Source organism: Emys orbicularis, chromosome 18, assembly GCF_028017835.1.
Source record: "Emys orbicularis isolate rEmyOrb1 chromosome 18, rEmyOrb1.hap1, whole genome shotgun sequence".
Taxonomy (NCBI): Eukaryota; Metazoa; Chordata; order Testudines; family Emydidae; genus Emys; species Emys orbicularis.
Window position 1 is genome coordinate 8,047,954 of NC_088700.1, and position 21,033 is coordinate 8,068,986.

Here is a 21,033-nt window from a genome sequence, read left to right on the forward strand (position 1 = left end):
TTATGCCTTAGGACCATTAGGCCTCTCCATTATATGTATATAAGTTTAGAGGTACTGGGAGGCCTCCCTGTTATAGATATCTGCCATGCACAGAAGCCCATGGGTGGGTCTGTGACATAGGGCAGCTAGTCACCCGCAATGTATCACCTTCTCAGGGACACTCTCATTGCCCCCTCTCCCTCAGCAGTTGCTTGGCAGCAGCAGGAAGCCGATTTCAAATACGTCAGAGAGTTTCTGAGTGCACCTACCCTGCGGCCTGGTTTTCCTGATGGGCCTGGGGGGCCTTGAGTGCCTCGTGGACCCTGCAATAGGTTGAAGAGAGTGGGGAAAAAAAACAAAGCAGATGATGATACACCGTATGCATGTTCTCCAGAGGACAAGACCAAGACACAGGCCCACTCTAGCCAGGCCCGTCCGGTGCAGCTAAAAGAACGGTTAAGTCCTATCTTGCCATATCTTTTCAACTGGGCAGATTTACAAAGATATTTAGGTGCCTAGAGATGCAGATAGGTACCCAGTGGGATTTTCAAAAATGCCAAAGTGAATTAGGTGCCTACCTCCCATTGAAAGTCCATTGAAGTTTGTCACCTTATCTACTTAAGTGGTGTATAAAGCCCTATCTGCACGCTTAGGTGCCTAAACCCCTTTGTAAACCTGGCCCAAAGTAAGCAAATGTATAAAGGCAGATCCATTCATTCCTGAGGTGGCTCAGTGGAGATAAAAGAACAAGGGTGGAAACCAGAGAAGGAGAGGAGTAATGTACCAGCTAAGACAATGCCACTAGCAAAGGTCACAGGGATCACAGAACATGTGACATTAACCTCACTGGACAGAGTCCTCCGTACATCAACTACAGGCGAGGTCCATTGTGCAGGGGATGAGGACAAGAAACTCCCACTATGTCATGAGGACTGATTGGTGTGTCCCCAAAGGGAAATCTGAATCATGTGAACCGTTTCACACTTGTTGCTGACTCCATGTTCTGGAGGCAAATCCTTCAGTCCTTACTCGGGCTTTGCACTGTAGAGAATGGGAGTTTTGCCTGAGCAGGAGCTACGAACTAATTAGGGGCCTTCAGGATTTCTATACTGGAACTACTGCCTGCGTTATGAAGGTGGGACCTCCAAGAATCCTGTTGCATCTTGTATTCAGTGTTTGCCCAGGCTGTGTGGATAGACTGATTCCAGTGGAAGCACTGTTAGCGATGAAGATAAAATCACGAGGTTTAGGCTGATACAGGTTTAGAGGTGCTGGTAGGCAGAATAGACAAGAGCACTATTTTCCTCCCTTGTTACCCGGGTGGAGCAGCATGGCATGCTGAGAGCATGATTCTCCATCCACACCACTGAACCTGGTCAGCCCATCCCGGAATCTTACAGGACTTAAACAGGGAGCAAAATACTCTATGTACTGAATGGTAGGTTTGCCTGGGAAAAGATTAAGAAGGAAGTAAGGGCTTTCAGGATTTGATTTCCTGGATCGTCAGTACTGGCATGCCCTTCAGAAGGCAGGCAATGTGGAATATTCCACTGTCTCAGGATCTCTGAGCTCTGTATTTGGATACTCAAATGCTTACTTAGGTGCAGAACGTATTTTCATATCTGTCCAATTTTATTCGCCCTTTAGAAAGCCTGAGTTCTTCCTCCACATGGGCCACTATAAAAGCCCTGGTTACAGGCTTAGTAGCTTTAGACAAGATCTCACCACCACCCCTTTTTGAAAATTAAGTGATTTTCTCATACGCACCTGAGGCCCCAGGTCTCCTGGTTCACCTTTTAGTCCTCCGCTGCCTGGGGGTCCCTACGGATGCACAATACAGTTAGGTTAAGCTTTGCCATGGGCAAGACTTGAACGTTGTCAAGAAGGACCCGTTAACCCCTGGGACCACGAGAGTTGACTGGGAAACCACGCATTAGAATAACAGCTGCTCCAGCAATTAGAGCCTGGGTGCTGAGACAAGCACTTTTCCAGGAGTGCGTGGCCATGTTTGGTGCACTGCCTCTCTTTGCCACAAGGTTTCATTCACAGAAGATGACAGGGATGTTGGCTGACGTGGGGGAGCCCAGGGAAGCTGTGACAAGATGGTTTGCCCCAAAGCAGTGTGCACATCCAAATCCCTACACAGGGGCATGGGTCAGTGAGCAGAGGCCAGAAAGCAGGTGCATAAATGTGTGTGTCAGCAAAATGAAGGCCCTCTGACAATCAGGGCACTAATAATATCAGAGATCCAATTCCAAGGCAGTGCCCTGGTGTCAGCTTTGCCTTCTTGTCCCCAGTGTTTGGCTACTTACTTACCAAGGGGCCTGGTCTTCCAGTAAGACCCATAGGGCCAGCAGGTCCTCTCAACGCCAACTGCAACAGAAAGAGAAAATCATCCAGTTTCCTCTACATCCTACTGCCAGACACAACCAAAGCCAGCAAGACCCACACCTTGTGCTGTCACCAGCAAAGGCGCTACACCACTGGGACCAGAAATCTTGCACAGTGGGCCAAAATCACTAGTGGCAGATGCTGGTGCAACATCATTAAAGCCAATGGGCTTTGGCCCAGTGTGCATAAAACAAACCATGTGTCCAATGCATGCAAAGAGGCCCAAATTCATCCCTGATACAACTTCCTTGACTTCAATGCAGTTAGACCAGGAATGAAGGTGCCCCAGACAGCCTAGTACAGATATGGAGTGTTAACTCTCCCTACATGCTCCTATTGAATAGAACGTACAAGGTTTCCAGCTTATGTGTACAGTATAACCATTTTTGGAGACAATGTATGTTTACTCTACAGTACAGGGAGTGTACCTTCTGTAGGGAAGATTCTCTTGTGTAGAAACGATAACCTGTCTTGATAGATAAATGTGTACATACACACATGAACACTAAAGGCCTGTTCCTTAGCTGATGTTTGACCTTCGTGGAGCTATGTTGATTTACACCAGCTGAGGATCTGGCTCTATAGGTCTGAGTCTCCCCTCACTTACACTGGTGTAGGACCAACAGAGAGATTAATAAGGCTCTCTCTACAAAGGTGCTGAAGACACACTGTAAATCTATATATGCCTAGACTACAGGAGTATTCTTCCCACACTTTCGTTATCCATATCATAGAATCATAGAACTGGAAGGGACCTCGAGAGGTCATCTAGTCCAGTCCCCTGCATTTGTGGCAGAACTAAGTATTATCTAGACCGTTCCTGACAGGTGTTTGTCTAACCTGCTCTTAAAAATTTCCAATGATGGAGATTCCACAACCTCCCTAGGCAATTTATTCCAGTGATTAACCACCCTGACAGTTAGGAAGTTTTTCCTAATGTTCAACCTAAACCACCCTTGCTGCAATTTAAGCCCATTGCTTCTTGTCCTATCCTCAGAGGTTAAGACAACCAATTCTTCTCCCTCCTCCTTGTAACAACCTTTTATGTACTTAAAAACTCTTATGTCCCCTCTCAGTCTTCTCTTCTGCAGACTAAACATACCCAATTTTTTCAATCTTCCCTCACAGGTCATGTTTTCTAGACCTTTTATCATTTTTGTTGCTCTTCTCTGGACTCTCTCCAATTTGTCCACATCCTTCCTGAAATGTGGTACCCAGAACTGGACACAATACTCCAGTTGAGGCCTAATCAGTGTGGAGTAGAGCGGAAGAATTATTTCTTATGTCTTGCTTACAACACTCCTGCTAATACATCCCAGAAGGAAGTTCATTTTTTTTGCAACAGCGTTACACTGTTGACTCATATTTAGCTTGTGATCCACTATGACCCCCAGATCCCTTTCCGCAGTACTCCTTCCTAGGCAGTCATTTCCCATTTTGTATGTGTGCAACTGATTGTTCCTTCCTAAATGGAGTACTTTGCATTTGTCCTTGTTGAATTTCATCCTATTTACTTCAGACCATTTCTCCAGTTTGTCCAGACCATTTTGAATTTTAATGCTATGCTCCAAAGCACTCGCAACCCCTCCCAGCTTGGTATCGTCCGCAAACTTTGTAAGTGTACTCTGTATGCCATTATCTAAATCATTGATGAAGATATTGAATAGAACCAGACCCAGAACTGATCCCTGAGGGACCCCACTTGTTATGCCCTTCCAGCATGACTGTGAACCACTGATAACTACTCTCTGGGAACAGTTTTCCAACCAGTTTTGCACCCACCTTATAGTAGCTCCATCTAGGTTGCATTTCCCTAGTTTGTTTATGAGAAGGTCATGCGAGACAGTATCAAAAGCTTTGCTAAAAGTCAAGATATACCACGCCTACCACTTCCCCCCATCCACAAGGCTTGTTACCCTATCAAAGAAAGCTATCAGGTTGGTTTGACACGCTTTGTTTTTGACAAATCCATGCTGACTGTTACTTATCACCTTATTATTTTCTAGATGTTTGCATACTGATTGCTTAATTATTTGCTCCATTATCTTTCTGGGTACAGAAGTTAAGTTGACTGGTCTGTAATTCCCCAGGTTGTCCTTATTTCCCTTTTTATAGATTGGCACTATATTTGCCCTTTTCTAGTCCTCTGGAATCTCTCCCGTCTTCCATGACTTTTCAAAGATAATCACTAATGGCTCAGATATCTCCTCAGTCAGCTCCCTGAGTAGTTTAGGGTGCATTTCATCAGGCCCTGGTGACTTGAAGACATCTAATTTGTCCAAGTAATGTTTAACTTGTTCTTTCCCTATTTTAGCCTCTTCTGAACCTACCTCATTTTCACTGGCATTCACTATGTTAGACGTTCAATCACCACCAACCTTCTTGGTGAAAACCGAAACAAAGAAGTCATTGAGCACCTCTGCCATTTCCACATTTTCTGATATTATTTTTACCCCTTCACTGAGTAACGGGCCTATCCTGACAGTTCAATTTACAGATTTTTTGCTATTTAATATTCCCATAAATAGAACCGCAATTCAACTTCAATTTTTTTTTAAACCCAGTAATTAAAAAGCCATATAGCCAGCATCAAGTCAATAATTTTCATGGCAGGTAATGGGACTGTCCACACTTTATAACACCACTTGGACAATTTGTTCCATTGCAGTAATTCGATACTTTAAAAGACTGCTAATTATGTCTGTGCTCCAGTAATTAAAATCTACCCGTGCCTGCACTTGTAATGAAATAAATATTACACAAATGTTAGATTATTTATAACTTTTATTTTTTTACCACTGCCCAATAAAAACGAGCTGCTCTGAAATACTGCCAGCTGGGACAACATTTGGCCTCTTTACCAAGAATCAAATTTCAGGGGAATATATCACTTTAATAATGTAATTAACCAAAAACAAGAGAAGAAAAATCTACCCACCTCAGGATTCCCTTTCCTCTCTCAGCCTCCCCAAAACCCTTTCAGCCTTCACCACAGAAGACTTTGATCTCAATTTTCTTATTAATGATCCCAGTTCAAATGGCAAGGTCTGTACGCAGGGTACAGCTGGTTTTTTCCCCCTTTGTGGAAAATTTTAAACTTTTCACTGAAAAAACATAAACCCATAAACTGTGTGCTTGTCTCCCCCCCTCTCCCCCCACTCTCCTATTTTCACCAACTGATAACTGAAAAAGTTTGGCTAAAAACTGAATGAAAAAAAAAATCAGTTGGGGGATTTATGGTTTTTCAAAGAACTGTTGAAATATTCCCCGGGGAGAGGGGGGAAATGTCCTTTTTCAGTTTTTGTTTTTTTGTCAAAAAGAAAAAAAAAATCAAAAGTTTCACAGAAAAGCAGACACTTTCCACAAAAAAATTAATTTAGTCAAAAAGCCCATTTCCCATCAAAACAAGTTTTAACTAAAAGTTTTTAAACTAGCCCTAACACTGGCACTAAGTAGGCATTGGTTAGGAACATGATCCTCCAACGTGTCTCCGAAAGGAAATTGTAGGGATGGGGAAACAGGGCAGTTTGTAGTACTATGCCCTTCTCTGGAGTCATAGCCCCGTATTCTACCTGTATGTGAATAAAACTGGACTGATTGTAAATCTGAGACTGAATGGGAGCCCCAAACCCCCCACCTACACCAGTCGCTTCATTAGGAGTCATAAAAGAAGAAAGGGAAATCTGCCACCATGTTAGATGGACATTTTTATGGACCTGATTTCATTAACTCATGTAATATCTTTCTTTTGGGCCACTGCAGCAAGCATGCCCCACGCCTGTAGCTAAAGGGAGCGTTGACAGCTTAGCAGTAACACAAGGGCGGTACCTAATTTTCATGCACAGGGCTGGATTCTGATCTGGGTTCCATGCAGGCACAAGGGACCAAGAACCTCCTTTTTAATCCTGTGCCTAAACTGGCTCTTGGGTCCAGCTGTGTGGAAACAAGCAGAGCTGTGCACTCACTTAATCCCTGCCTAGAGCAGGGAGGAGTGAGAAACGAGTGAAAACCTGGGTTCTATCCCCGGTGCTCAATGGCTGGAGCTGACCAGCCAGTGCAGGGGCTGATAATTTGCAGCCGGAACTAGGCCACCACTAAGGCTGTGTCTACACTACGAGCTAGGAGCGTGAGTCATATACATACCCACGGTAGCTCAATGAGCGTGAGTATAAACAGAAGTGGGACTGCAAACGGGTAGCGGCAACGGAGGCACGGCTGAGATGTGCCAAGTATATACCCACCGGTTTCAGGCTAAGTCATGCCTCCGCTGCGGCTCCCTGTGCTGTTGTGCCCACAATTGTATTGACACTCACGCTAGTTTGATGAGGGCTAGCGCAGTAGGTGTACAAGAGCTGGGGAATCTCATCCCTATCTTGTAGCTAAATTACTACCTCCCACTGGCGTGGTAGATACACTGGAGGGTAGGGATCGGATACAGAGGGACCTAGACAAATTAGAGGATTGGGCCAAAAAAAACCTGATGAGGTTCAACAAGGACAAGTGCAGAGTCCTGCACTTAGGACGGAAGAATCCTATGCACTGCTACAGACTAGGGACCGAATGGCTAGGTAGCAGTTCTGCAGAAAAGGACCTAGGGGTCACAGTGGACGAGAAGCTGGATATGAGTCAACAGTGTGCTCTTGTTGCCAAGAAGGCTAACGGCATTTTGGGCTGTATAAGTAGGGGCATTGCCAGCAGATCGAGGAACGCGATCGTTCCCCTTTATTCGACATTGGTGAGGCCTCATCTGGAGTGCTGTGTCCAGTTTTGGGCCCCACACTACAAGAAGGATGTGGAAAAATTGGAAAGAGTCCAGTGGAGGGCAACAAAAATGATTAGGGGTCTGGAGCACATGACTTATGAGGAGAGGCTGAGGGAACTGGGATTGTTTAGTCTCCAGAAGAGAAGAATGGGAGGGGGGATTTAATAGCTGCTTTCAACTACCTGAAGGGGGGTTCCAAAGAGGATGGAGCTCGGCTGTTCTCAGTGGTGGCAGATGACAGAAGGAGCAATGGTCTCAAGTTGCAGTGGGGGAGGTCTAGGTTGGATATTAGGAAACACTATTTCACTAGGAGGGTGGTGAAGCACTGGAATGGGTTCCCTAGGGAGGTGGTGGAGTCTCCTTCCTTGGAGGTTTTTAAGGCCCGGCTTGACAAAGCCCTGGCTGGGATGATTTAGTTGGGAATTGGTCCTGCTTTGAGCAGGGGGTTGGACTAGATGACCTCCTGAGGTCCTTTCCAACCCTGATATTCTATGATTCTATGATTCTCCCGGGAGGAGGAGGACGCAGGGAAGGGATTGTGCCTCAGAGGGGTGTCCCTGAGCACACTACCTCCTTGAAGTACTCCTGAGTGGGTGCAGTTTACACGCCAGCCTTTGTTCATGGCTGTGTCTAAAGTCACAATCTAGTCCCTATTTATGGAGAATCTCTCACATTCTTAAATGGATTTCCGTGTACCATAATGCATCTAGCGGGTTTTCACTTCACACAGGCAAATGACAGAGTTTTCTCTCACACAAACGCTCGTGGAAAGTGAATTTCAGCATTGTATTCGCTGGAACCAAAGTTTTCATTTGAACATGTGAACATTTGGGCCTTAAGGGCCTGCATGTTCATCCAATCAGGGAGCGGACATAATATTGCGGGACAATGTGTGACCAATCAGAGGTAACCAACACAGCTCGAATAACAAACCCGGATAGGGAAGTTTTTACAGTCAATCCACAGGATTCAATATATGTAAAAAAATATTTGCAAGGATACTCATCACATACTTTCCAATGAATACATTAAAAGAAAGTGTGATCTGCAGGCTGACATTCATGGAGCTGAGAAACAACTTACATCTGTGACATTCATTTATTTATTGAGAGTGATATACTCAAAAAATAAAAACATACAAAACTTTTGCTGTGGGTTTTGAGCATAAAGAACCAAGTCTTGTAAACAGCAGAACTCCACTGAAGCCCACAGGTCTATGCCTATTTACATCAGGAGAGGATTTGGTCCAAAAGGTGTGGGGGCATTTTGAACCATAATTTGGGGTTTGGCCCATTTCTAGCTGTTATTGATAGGCCAAAGTATGCTAAGATGGCTATCACATAGGGGTCACATTACCATGCCAGGTACAAAATCACAGCCAACGTTGAGACACATCACCTGGGTGCATTTCTTCCAACGGCACCAGAGAAAAGAGACAGCCCCACTTACCCTGGCCTGTTGCAGTATGGCTTGAGCTTGGGATTCCTGTGCTGAAACGAGAGGTCCTTTTGAGCCACCATCTCCTCCCCCAGTAAAGCGGAACTGTAAGGAGCAAGATGCAAGATGCATGTGACTGTGCTGCTGTCTATCCCCTCTCTCCCTCGCCTGACTTTCTATTCAGCCTCGCTGGATTGGCGAGCTCAGCTCAGTCACTGCCCTACTGGTCTCTGACGAACTTACTAACTGCCACACTTGTCTAGCACCTTCTGTCAGAGCCCTGTGACATTCGCTTCTGATGGGAAAACCAGACAGGTGATCCATCTTATTTATGGTACAAGCCACGTTCTTCCCAGTTAAGCACCTGCAAAGTAAATCATTGAAGCTCAAAACAATCCATGGATAAAAATGCATGAGATCATGATATATGCTTTAAAACCTTAAGGATTCATCATCAGCTCAAAACTTTAAAGCCAGAACATTCATAGGCCTGATGCTCTCCTCCCAGCTGCTCTTGGCCAGGAAAACCCTGCAGATTTGATTGCATGAGGATGGGAATGAATCACTTGGCTTTAGTTTCCAGTTTACTAGAGTACATAGCCTACGTTTCTAGCACAAGGCCTATAGGTTTGTGCTTGTGTGTTTTAAAAGCTCTTCCTGAGATACTAGCTCCCCATGCCAGGATACCTGACATTTGCTTGGAAATAGGACACAGTCCAAACAGGTAAAAATTTGAGCTTGGATTAGTCCAATCTGCAGCAGCCTATGAGGCAACAACAACAACACTGGGGCAGCGGTATGCAGGCAGAAATGCCCATTCCTGGATGCATTCGCGGTGCTTTGCAGCTTTGCGTGGTGCTTTCCCTCTGAGGAATCTCAGAGCACTTTCCAAACACGAATTAAAAACTTTGCTACAGTGAGGGGGCAGGATGCATGGTTTTTATATCTATTTTATGGCAAGGAGAAAGGCAGTAGCCCAGATTTTGTCCAGTGCTGAGGTATGCTTCAAGGAGTAGAATTCAGCCCATAGTTTATAAAGTGTTTTGGGATCCTTTGGCATGGAAAGCACTCGAAAATGTAAGCTGTTGATATTGGACATGCCTTCTGTTGGGCCATTATTTTCCTGAACTTCAGGAGGACTAAGGCTCTTCCCACTTCTGACATCTCCGAACCTACGTTCTTGTAGCAATACCCTGTTACTGGCTTAATTACCAATGTCTTTAGAGCATTCCAAGAGTGAAACTGCAGACTGTAGGTCCTAGTTGGTAATGCTGCTTCACCTGGGTTTCACCTCGGCCTGTTGCATAGCGAGAGGCAATGAAACCAAGTTCCAACATGAACTTGGCCAACTGAACCAAACCCCACAATTTACGGGCCCAGGGTTGGTTACTTTATGGGCCAGAAGAGGTATTGTAATGGCCAGCTAAGCATTGTAACAATGTTGTGCAGTTGGCCTTAGCAGCACTAGGCTCCCTGCCAGTAACCTACATGCATTACCCTCCCATTTGGAACCTCTACAAGTGCACAGTGGTTTTTATTTAAGCCTCTTCTCTTAGTACCCAACTGCTTATTTTCCAGCCGCTAGGCTCCTTTGGGTTCTGTCGCATCAAAGCAGAGACAAAATACACTCATCATCATTCCTTTGGTGTCCCGGAACCGAGAGGGCTGACTCAATGCTTGCTCGACTGGCATCTAGAAAGAATAGTGCCACGATCTTCAAAAGTGACTAGCTCATTTAGTCGCCTACAATGTTGGATGTCCAATTTGAGACCCCTTTAAATGGCCCTGAATTTCAGCACTGTCACAAATTTCAGACGGGTGTTCAGTACTTTCTGAAAATTGAGCCCACTTTAGGTGTCTCAAGTTGGGACCAGCAGAATTGAAGCGCTTGAAATCATGGGTCAATTTAGAAATTTTTAGCCGACTTACCCCTTTCTTTTCCCATATTAAGAGCTCACAGCATTTTACAAAAGGTGAGTAATAATTTACATAAGAGCGGCCATACTGAGTCAGACCAATGGTCCACCTAGCCCAGTATCCTGTCTTCCGACAGTGGCCAGAGGCTTCTAAGGAAATGAACAGAACAGGGCAGTTTTCAAGTGATCCATCCCCTGTTGTCCAGACCCAGCATCTGGCAGTCAGAGGTTTAGGGACTCCCATAGCATGGGGTTGCATCCCTGACCATCTTGGCTAATAGCCATTGATGGACCTATCTTCCATGAACTTATCTGAATCTTTTTTGAACCCAGTTATAGTTTTGGCATTCAGAATGTGCCCTGGCAGGGAGTTCCACAGGTTGTGTGTTGGGTCTCTATTCCACAAAAGGGGAAAGAGAGTCACAATGAGGTGAAGTAACTCTCCCAAGGACAGATAGGGTGTCAGTAGCAAAGTGCAGGACTCCTGATCTCCAATCTTCAATATTAACCATGCCCTTTTGTTACAATTGTACTTACGGGCAGCATGAGCATTGTCCCTGGTGGTCCTGGTAACCCATCTGCTCCTGGAAGACCTGGCCGGCCAGGAGGTCCCTACAAAGGGGAGAAATAAAGAGAAATCACTCGAGCATGTATGTATATATTATTTAATTCAATCTTCCCTATAGGTTGCTGTATCTGGAAGGGCCTTTGCTTCTCGTTAGCCTTGGCAAAGCCAAGTACACTCAGATATATACACATATTGATGGTATCCAGATCGATGGTAAGGCTGGCGGCATAGAGATGTTTATAGTGGCCTGTAGTGTGTTGCTTAAACACATATGGTATTTCTTAGTAATTCCATCCCCCTGCTCCCTTCCCTCCATAGTTTCAAGTCGGCCATGAGCAATTTTCAGATGAACAATAAAAGCCTTTGTAATGTTCCAGATCAATGGTATCAATGTTTAGTTGAGTATATTAAGCCCTATTAAAACCGTATATAAAACCTGGTGTAAAATATAACTCAGAACAGTGAAGCAGAAATGCATCGAAATGTATTTATTCTTCCACATGTTTAATCGCCTGGTTCATTTCTTTCTTTTCATTGTTTTTTGGTGGGGTTTTTTTGTCCTACCAAAATATTTCCATCTGCCTTGGGCCAAACAATCAGCAGGTGTAAATCAGCAAAGCTCCACTGACTTACATGAGTCGAGTACCTTGATCTCACTCTATAGGAACAACCTATGCATTAAACATTCTACAGATGAAATTCTAAATAACAGCATAGATCCAACTTTCCTAAAACAGTCTCCAGATTATTTGCACTCACAATTCTGTGCCTGCAAAAAAGTCCAAATTTTCACAGACATCCAGCAATACAGCATGCAAATGAGGACGACATCTAACTACTCAAGGTGCATGCATAATTCCAATTTTCCCATTAGCATGCAAAGCTGTGGGCGTTGTAGACTTGATCCCGTCCTATGAAGTCAATAGGAGTCTTGCCATTCATTTCAATGATGGCAGGAGTGGGCCCTATCTGAGGAACATTTCTAGTTTCAGGTGTAATCCACCATCTTCCTGCAGTTACTTAATAAGGTCCCATATTAATTTTATTTTTCCCCTCTTCTTAAATGAAAGCTGCAGAAATCCCCCTTGGGAAGTTCTCTGGAGCAGGATAAATGAGCTGCACCAGCCATTCTGAGCCCTTAAAAATACGGTCTCTCTGAGTATGTGCAAAGAGTTGTTTTGGTTTTTTTTGCGCCTGTCTGATTTTGCATGTCATGAATGATATTGTCTGTCTAGGCTCTTCCCCCCAGGAGGTGCTGAAGAAGCTGAATTCTTGAATGGATATACAAGAAACACAGACTGGAGTCTTGCTCATTCTAATTCTCAAATCAGTGATCTGCAAACACAGTCACCCTCACCCCAGGCAAACACCAAAACTATGACACCAGCACCCTGGCACAAATTAGTCGCCTTTCTTGTGATGAATTGTACTGGAGTGCCTAGAGATCAGGTGCTGTGGATACACGTAATAAGAAACGGTCTCTGCTACAAAGAGCTTACTATGTAAACAGACAAGACAAAGGGAGGCCAGATTTTTAGAGGTATTTAGGCACCTAGCTCCCATTGACTTTCAATCAGACTTAGGCTCCTACCTGACCTAAGTCACTTTTGAAAACGAGACTTCGGGTATGTCTACACGACAATAAAAGACCCACGGCATGACCGTGGCAGGTCTACGTTAGCTGACTCGGGTTCGTGAGACGCAGGCTGCGGGGTTGTAAAACTTCAGTGTAGACATTCGAGGAACAAGAGTCTCAGAGCCCAGGCTCCAGCCCACACCCAAACGTCCACGCGGCTATTTTGTAGCCCCACCTCCTGAGCTCCAAGTGCTGGAGTCAGCTGACCCGAGCTCTCAGTCTCAGTGCCCCGGGTTTTGTTTATCGCAGTGTAGACGTACCCTGAGGCTCTGAAGTCAGTTAGGTGCTTTGACAAATATATCCTAAGTGATTTGCCCAAGGTCACTCAGTGAGTCTGTGGCAGAACTGGGAACTGAACCCAGGTGTCCTGATCTTAGTTCTGTGCCTTAAGCACCAGGCTACCCTGCTTCCTTACATGCTCTATGTACTTTATCTATTTTTGTATTAGAATACACTTCTCCTCCCTCCCTCCCTTTTCACATTCTCTCTGCATTGTGTGGGGTTTTTTTTAAACTCTGTTCACTCTTGTTTCCTTGGATTTTTTCCCTTCTCTCTCCCGTGCTCTCTCTCCCTTTCTCAAAAGGGCACCCAATACCATGCCAGTCCAATTTTCAAGCCCATGATTAGTGAGTCCACAATTAGGGAAAACAACACTGCCCAACCCTCCCCTGGACTACACATACATCAGCTAGACTATTTAGATATGTGATGCCCCATAATTAGAGGCACTGGAGAACATTACAGATGAAGAATCCAGGGTTCGCGTCACCCTCCAACTGACCCAGAATAATAACACAGCTTGAAAACCTGCAGTAAACAGCCACTACAGCCAGTGATTTATCAGCAGAAAACACAAGCAGTCCCTTCAGCTGCTGGAGGCAGGCTGCATATCAAATCCACCTATCCATTTTTCAAGACTAGCTCGGGATGTTACTTCCACTTTGTTTACTTAGCCACTTCGACACAGGAGTCCCTGACTCAGCTGATGAGGAGTTGATAGGTAAACAGTCCCATCTGTTGGATTAAAAGCACAATAAATAATGTAGGCCAAACTTGTCTTATATAATAAACTCTTTCTCCCCACCTCGCCCCCACGGTCCTGATGTATGATTGATCAGCTCTGGGTTTGTTTATCGCTCTTCGTGTATTCTGTCAAACGAGTGTGTTGATAAAATGTTTTTACACAAGCATGTTCGTGGGGGGGGGGGGGCATATTTTCAAAATACCTCAAATTTACATTCAATTCAGTTTTCCAAAGGCCTTTGAGTAACTTTAAAAGAAAACTGTTGCACATCCATGTAAACTGGGGTGGCTCCAATGAAGTCAATGCCGCTATATCGATTTACAACAGCTAAGGGGTGCTGCAAAGCTTCACACTGCTTGCAAATGTTAATGCAATATGGACACTGGTCAGGATTTTAGCCCAATTTTTTCGGCCTCCAAATCTGGTCCAGAACTCTCAAAGGATGAGATTTCTGACACTTCCATTGCTGGCCCAAATGCCTGTGAGAAAAGCCTTTCAACTGGTATTTCAGCACTTCTCAACCAGGTGCCACCTGAAACCTAGAAGGAGAAGAGCACCCAAGACCTTCCGACAAACATTTCAGAACCATGACAAAGGTCTGGACCCAGATGCTGTGCCTGTCAAGCCAATGGAAGTTTTAGCATTGGCCTCAATGCTACCCTAAAAGAGGTGCATGGGTGTACAGTCTCAGGGCCAGATCCTCAGCTGATGTAAATCAGTGTAGCTCCATCTACTTCAATGGAACTTGGGGACAGTATGATAGCTGTGGATCTGGCCTATTATTCTATTTCGTTCTCTATTGCATGGCACAGTGTGTAAAAGGGTAGAAGCATCTGGGGTGTTATCCAACTAATTAACATGTTCTCAAAGGAGAAAGACAAAAGAAAACGGCTGTGCATTTGCCTCGCAAAGAGCAGAGCGATCTGGAGAAATCCATGGCGCTCTCCTGAGGCAGGGATCATGATACGTTTCTCTGCTGAACGGCGGGAAGGATGTTTTCCGGAGCTGGTGTTTGTATTCTCTTCGTGAATGCTTTGGAATTCAGTTCGGATGGCCTGTGACACTCAATAAATCGCTGCCGTCCCCCTGCCGTTTGGCTACATTCATTCTCTCGGCATGTCGTTCTTTAATCATCCACTTGTAAAGACACAATGACAGAAAGAAACTGTTCGCACCTTAGGGCCGAGCGCTCGGGAAACACACACAGTTCTGAGAAACAAAGGAATCTGCAGAGAGAGGCGTGATCAATGCCCGGCATAAAATCAGGGGAAGGACTGTCTATCAGCCTGAACAAAGCTTCTGAACACGTCTAACCTCGTGGGTGCCAAGAGACGGCTGTTCTTCCTTGTGCAGAGTCCAAGGCAGACTGATGCAATGTCCTCGTGGTGGTAAGAACACCAGATCTTCCTGATGACAGGTTAATTTATACCTTGGATATGTGGAAGAGCCCTTCCTTGCTCCATTGGCTAAAGTCACATTGTCCAAAGGAGCTCCCTTTCTCCATCAGCTCATTCCAGTTTCTTGGGAACATGGGGATATACTTGGAGCCATCTCCCAAATGCCTCTTCTCCTTAAATCCTTCCTTAAGCCTTCTTAAGGTGATCTCCTCACTGGTTGTCCCACGGTTCCCTCCCGCAGCTGGAGCTCCTCGTGGTTTGGGGCAGTGTGACTGGCGGAGCTGCTCTGTAGTGCTTCCTTCAGAGCCATGTGTGGTACTGCAGCCATTTCACTCTCCCTCCCTCCACCCCGCTTAGTCTACAAGGTTTGGCCTCCAGCTTGGGGCAGGGCAGTCTGTGCCGTAAGCTTGGTGCCAGTCTCTGAACACTCAAGTAAGAAAACAGCAACTCTTAAAGAAAGAGGAAAAGAACCCTTCAAATACAAACACTCTGTTGCGGCACTTAGGGTAAAGCCCCGACGAGGGCCCAAGTTCTGGGTGAGCCCTGAGTAACCATTCCCCTGTCCTGCTCTGCGTCTGAATAAATGCAGGCAAGTCTTCTTAACTGGCCTGCTGGTTGTTGATTGGTCATTTTTCAACCTGGTCCTTCTAAGCCTCTGGAGGACTGTCTTGTTTGTCACCTAGTCTGCATGGATTTTTCTTGGACGGGGAGTGTCAGGCCACAGATGCCTCCAGCAGAGGGCAGAGAAAGCCTGATAGACCTCGTCACAGGCAGGCAATACAGTGCTGAATGAGCAAACCAGAATGATGAATAAAGTAATACCAATATACTAGACTGCACTGTTGGCTTATGTTGATATAGCAGAGTATCATTGGCGCATTAGTTTGCTGTACTTGGCCAGTCTCAAAAATCTTTCCGTTTTCACATGTGTCTTATGCTACATCTCTAAAGTTCCACACATGAGTTGTATACAAGAATAATAATGCTAATAATAGACGAATTAAAGACGATCTGGTCTAACTTGTGGAGAGGATTCAATACATTTCTAGTTGCCTGGCTCTATTAATTCATCACTATTCTATGCCCAATATGTTGCATACTGTTGGGTTACATTTTGTTCTGAACAGAATATTTATAAACAAGTGGGATGTGCGGTCTGCTCCTGAATGCAGAGGCCGCCTTTCGCTCCTGGGTGTGCAGTGAAAAGAGTCAGGGACGTCGTGCCTGCTGCCTGCCGGCTCGGCATGGCCATTCAAAGGCAGGCTGGAGAGCCTGCCGACAATCATAGGGAAGAACAGCAGAAATAAAGGCCACCCGCCCCGCCTTCCGGCCTGCCACACAAATGAATTCTGAGGAGCAGAGGACTGAGGTCACCGTACACGGAGAGGTGATTAAAGAAATAGCTATGGATGATAAGCAAGGCACAATTCATGGCTGCCCTGCAGCCTCACAGATCCCTCACTTGGGGAAATGCCCCAGGGGCAGAATTCCTTCCCTCCCACATGCGTCTTACGAAGTGGGTATTCACCCACGAAAGCTTATGCTCCAATACATCTGTTAGTCTATAAGGTGCCACAGGACTCTTTGTTGCTTTTTACAGATCCAGACTAACACGGCTACCCCTCTGATATTCCCTCCCGGGGGAATTCCAGGGCAAGCTGGGGGTGGATGGGGACCAAAAGGGGCTGGCAAAACAGTTCAATGCTCTGATTATTCCTTGACTGCTGCAAGCTGCAGGGGACAGGGGCACTTCGATGTGAGAGGGTTGTTGTGACCTTATCCAGCAAAAGGCCCTGTCAGCCCCAGGGTTGTGCCCCCTCCCTCAATCTCAGTCACCATGCAGGGCTCTGCACACTGGCTCAGGGATGAATTGTGACCAAAGTCTCTAAAGGGTTAACTTAACAACTCTCAGGCAAGTTCCTGGCTGAGGCCATGCATTGGGGTTGAGATGAGTGGCTGGATATCGACGTTCTACGCATTCCAAGGCATGGATCGATGTGGCACAGCCAGCCCTCTCATTCTCAATCATGTCACAACTACACGAAACGCTATTATTGTTCCATCAAAAAAATAATACGCCAGGAGTTTAAGTGAGGGGGTGCCTTAACTGGAGAGGTTAGGGGAGTGCAGTACCCAGGAAATACCAGCCAGATCCCCTGAGAGTCAGTGTGATAAAGAGTCTTAATTTTCAAAAAAAGGGTCCAAATTAGCATCATCACCACTAGAATGCCCTGATACCCAATAATCCATTTAAATCCATCTTAAAACCACAGCAGAGACCCTTCCATTGAGCTCTCCATGGCTGCATTTTGCACGTGGATATCGTGAGGCTGTGAAATTGATACTGAAGATCTGCAGCCTGGCGGTTACCGCATTTCCCAGTTGGCAGGAAACCTGAGAATGCAACCTCTGTTATGATGGTGCCTTCAAGCTCAGAGTCTGTCTCAATGGAAGGCAGCCAGGCAACCATCTTGCATTCAAAAATTCCCCTCAGTCACATGCTACAGGAAGAAGCCATGGAGAAAAGAGTGTTTGCAGGGCACTCACTGGAAAGGGAATGTGGAAGTCACCCAACTTTGGAGAAGAGCCACATCATCACGAGGCACATCAGAGGGACACACAAGATTGTTTCTTCTGACTGATCCCAAGAACTTGCAGCAAGGAAACCGGAGGATCAAGCGCATCCAAGGAGGGATTTTGAACACTGTGCATGAGGACAGAATTGCAACATAGGCCTAAGAGAAGGCTCATGGGAGTCGACTATAAAAGCGTGCAAACAAAGGAACTGTCTGGCTCAGGCTTTGCTTTGTATCCATGCATGAGATCAAGTCCAAGAAGAGTCATGCCAGTGAAAAAAAATGTAGCCATATCTTCCTGATGGCTGTTCCTCATATCTTGATATATTTCTTCTTGTGTTCTCATTTGTAAACACGTGTGTAGTCATTTCCAGCTGGTGTTCTGGTGCCTGGAGCCAGGCAAGAAGTAGTAATTAAAGAGAAAGGATCTGGATGAAAGACCAGTTGGCCATGTTTTGCTCTGGTCTGAGCTCCTAGCTTACTGAGCAAAGGAGCCAGCATAGAGCTCATATACTACTTAAGCCTTTAAAATAGGGGTTAAGTGAGACTTAGGTGGTCCACGGACTTCGTGCTGGCTCTCTGCAAACAAGTGGATTCCAGCCATCACATATATCAAGTTTATTCTGGTTTTTCAAATTCTGGCATTAAACAAACAACAAACTTCAAGAACCAGAGCCCTAATAACCCAAACCTCAGAAGGAACTTAAGTGTTGGAATCTATTAACTAGCACAAGGCCTAAGGACAGACACTCAAGGAAACCTATTCCCCTTCCCTTGCTTTTATCTGGCCAGACCTTTTTTTCTTAGCTCCGTCTGCAACCTTTCTTGGCTTGTCCAGATAGAATTGAACAGCCCATAGCTTGGTGTGAAGACAGCTAACAAGATACGTGCACCTGTGCTGAAGCAATCTCAAGGAATGAAGCAGCCAGCTGTGCTCATGAGACGGGAGAAGCTGGCAGGCGAACGTATGGCCCACATCTGATGTTGGTAGAGAGACAAATACCACAGCGAGGTGGGGAGCAGGTTTGACTGTGATGGCTAGCTGAACCCTATTTGTTTTGTAGCCTTAGTGTGCCATGAATATACAACTTTGAACTAGAGTGTTTGGTCTGTGGCCCTTTAGACCACCCGGATATTAAGCCTGATTCTAATCCCATTTACACCACGGGTGTAACTCCTCAGCCAGCCATTAAGAATACATACTGAAGCCAGATGCCAACGTTTTTTTGCCTAGAGGCAAATGCTCATATAGAACACTGCAAAAGCAGACGGCCAGGACCGATGGGGATGGGTCTTCCTCCCCTCCTTCCTAGGTGGAAGTGACTGCACCGTACGCCCTTGCAGGGAAGGGGACCCAATTATGCAGCTCTGCTAAGACGACAGAAGACGTTCTGCACCAGTTCCCGCTTTAGAAATCAGACTGAATGAACGAGGAGACTGAGGGAAACGTCTTCTGCTAACTGTTCCCGTCCTCACGACGGTATTTGGTATTCACTGGATAACAGTGCTGGGGGGAACAGACGCATTAGATATTCTGTCAGCTCTTCCATGGTATATTGTCACTGCCATTCATCTCTCCTCTAGAATTACAGAACAGACTCGGGGAAAACAGAGCATTAACTAGACTCTTCTCCTTTTGTTTCTTGGCAGATTCCAAGACTTTTTTTGTTTTGTTTTGCTAATGAGTATTTTTTTGCTCTTTGAGGTTGAAAAAGACCCTTGCCATGACTTCAACCACAACATCAAGCTACAGGCAGAGTCTATCATTAGTGCTGTTTTTATTTTTAGGTGAACTTTTGGCACTCATCGAGTTTGCCCATAATAGCACACTTCTGAGCCAATGGCCATCTTCCCCATGCGCACTACCTCTCCCCTGACCTGGAATGCACTCTGCGCGGCTCCAGAGAGGGTCCTGCACACTACGCTATCAATGCACCTCAGGGAAGACATCTAGAAGGGGCCCAGCTCTGCCTTCCCCGAACTCGAACGTTTTGTCAATGGGACGCAGCTCTCCACCCTGTCTGCACCACTTAGCGGAGACCACCAGCTGTGCACTGCTGTGTAGAAGTAGGAGGTGAGCGTGGAGAAATGGCCATACTTGACTAAGATGAGAACAGCGATGAGCGAAGCCAGGTTTGGACTGGAGACGGGCCAAGAGATTCAGATTAGGCCAAATCTTCATCCAAGCCCAATGTCTGTAGGTTCATAATAGTTCAAAGAGAAATAATCCCCCTGTCCCTCCCTGGCTACCTCCCTGTCTTCAGCCCCTGACTTAACTATGGCTCCTTCTCTCGTAGCCCCCTTCTTTCTTGCTAGTGAGGGGATGAGTCAGACCTCCTGTTGGGAAGCTCTCCCTTAGGTTATCCTGGGTGCCCCTAAACACCCAACCTGGTGCTGTAGCTGTCTGGGACCCCCATCCCCATCCCAGAAGTACCCGTGACTTTGTTAAATAGCAACACACTCAACAACATTGCAGAAGTACGCTCAACTAATCTAAAAATACCTCTATTGTGCAGCCATTCACAGTACTGGCACAGGGCCAAGTTCCGCTTGCCTCACTCACACATGGGCTGCTGAAATTGATGGGGTGTGAGTAAGGTGACAAAGCAGAACCTGCCTGCTTGTCCCTGGTGCCAAACGTGTTTAAGCATGCACAGGCTGTCTGTCACCCGCTCGCGGTTGCAGCGTACTGAGGCTGTATGTCTTAATTACAGCACGTCATGCAGACTCTACTATAGCTTACGCGTCAGTAGACTGGGTTTTTAAGGTTCAGAACCAAGGGTTCTATCCCTAATTCTGACTGAATGCATTGTCTGCCTGTCACAGGGTGGGGTAACTCTAAGGGGCGCTGGGCCCAGCATACCGATCAGCTATGTCCCAGCCGAGACCGCTCAAGCTCAGTGGTTTGAGCATTGGCCTGCTAAACCCAAGGTTGTGAGTTCAATCCTTGAGGGGGCCGCTTAGGGAACTAGGGTAAAAATCTGTCTGGGGATTGGCCCTGCTTTGAGCAGGGGGTTAGACTAGATGACCTCCTGACGTCTCTTCCAACCCTGATAGTCTATGATTATAAAAGCCAAAAACACAGCTCTGTTGAGGGAGGAGACAGTTTGGCCTGGAGCAGGATGAAAGGCTCTGGGCCCCTGCAGAAGACCATGGGTGAGAGGGACAGACAAGGCTTATATGTAGAACTTATGTTGAAATATTTTATTGTGTCTGAAGAGTAAACTGTGCCCTAAAGGAAGAGTTTGAAAAGACTGGGCATGACACTGAGTATTTCCTGGTCTAGTGAGGGAGTCCATCAGGCTACACCGTAGTCTGTGGCAACAGATTTGATCTTTACGTGCAGG

At 45.9% G+C, this 21,033-nt stretch overlaps 1 protein-coding gene across 2 annotated transcripts in view; it reads right to left on the reverse strand.

Moving 5' to 3' along the window:
- The window catches only part of COL5A1 (collagen type V alpha 1 chain), a 241,082-nt gene that overhangs the window by 90,706 nt on the left and 129,343 nt on the right, over positions 1-21,033 (reverse strand). For both annotated transcript variants that reach the window (XM_065418816.1, XM_065418815.1), the window contains exons 12-16: positions 11,023-11,097; positions 8,582-8,674; positions 2,296-2,352; positions 1,747-1,800; positions 249-302 (exon numbers count right to left, since the gene is read on the reverse strand). In XM_065418816.1, the coding sequence (XP_065274888.1) occupies positions 249-302; positions 1,747-1,800; positions 2,296-2,352; positions 8,582-8,674; positions 11,023-11,097 (333 nt within the window). The remainder of the gene's footprint in view (positions 1-248; positions 303-1,746; positions 1,801-2,295; positions 2,353-8,581; positions 8,675-11,022; positions 11,098-21,033) is intronic.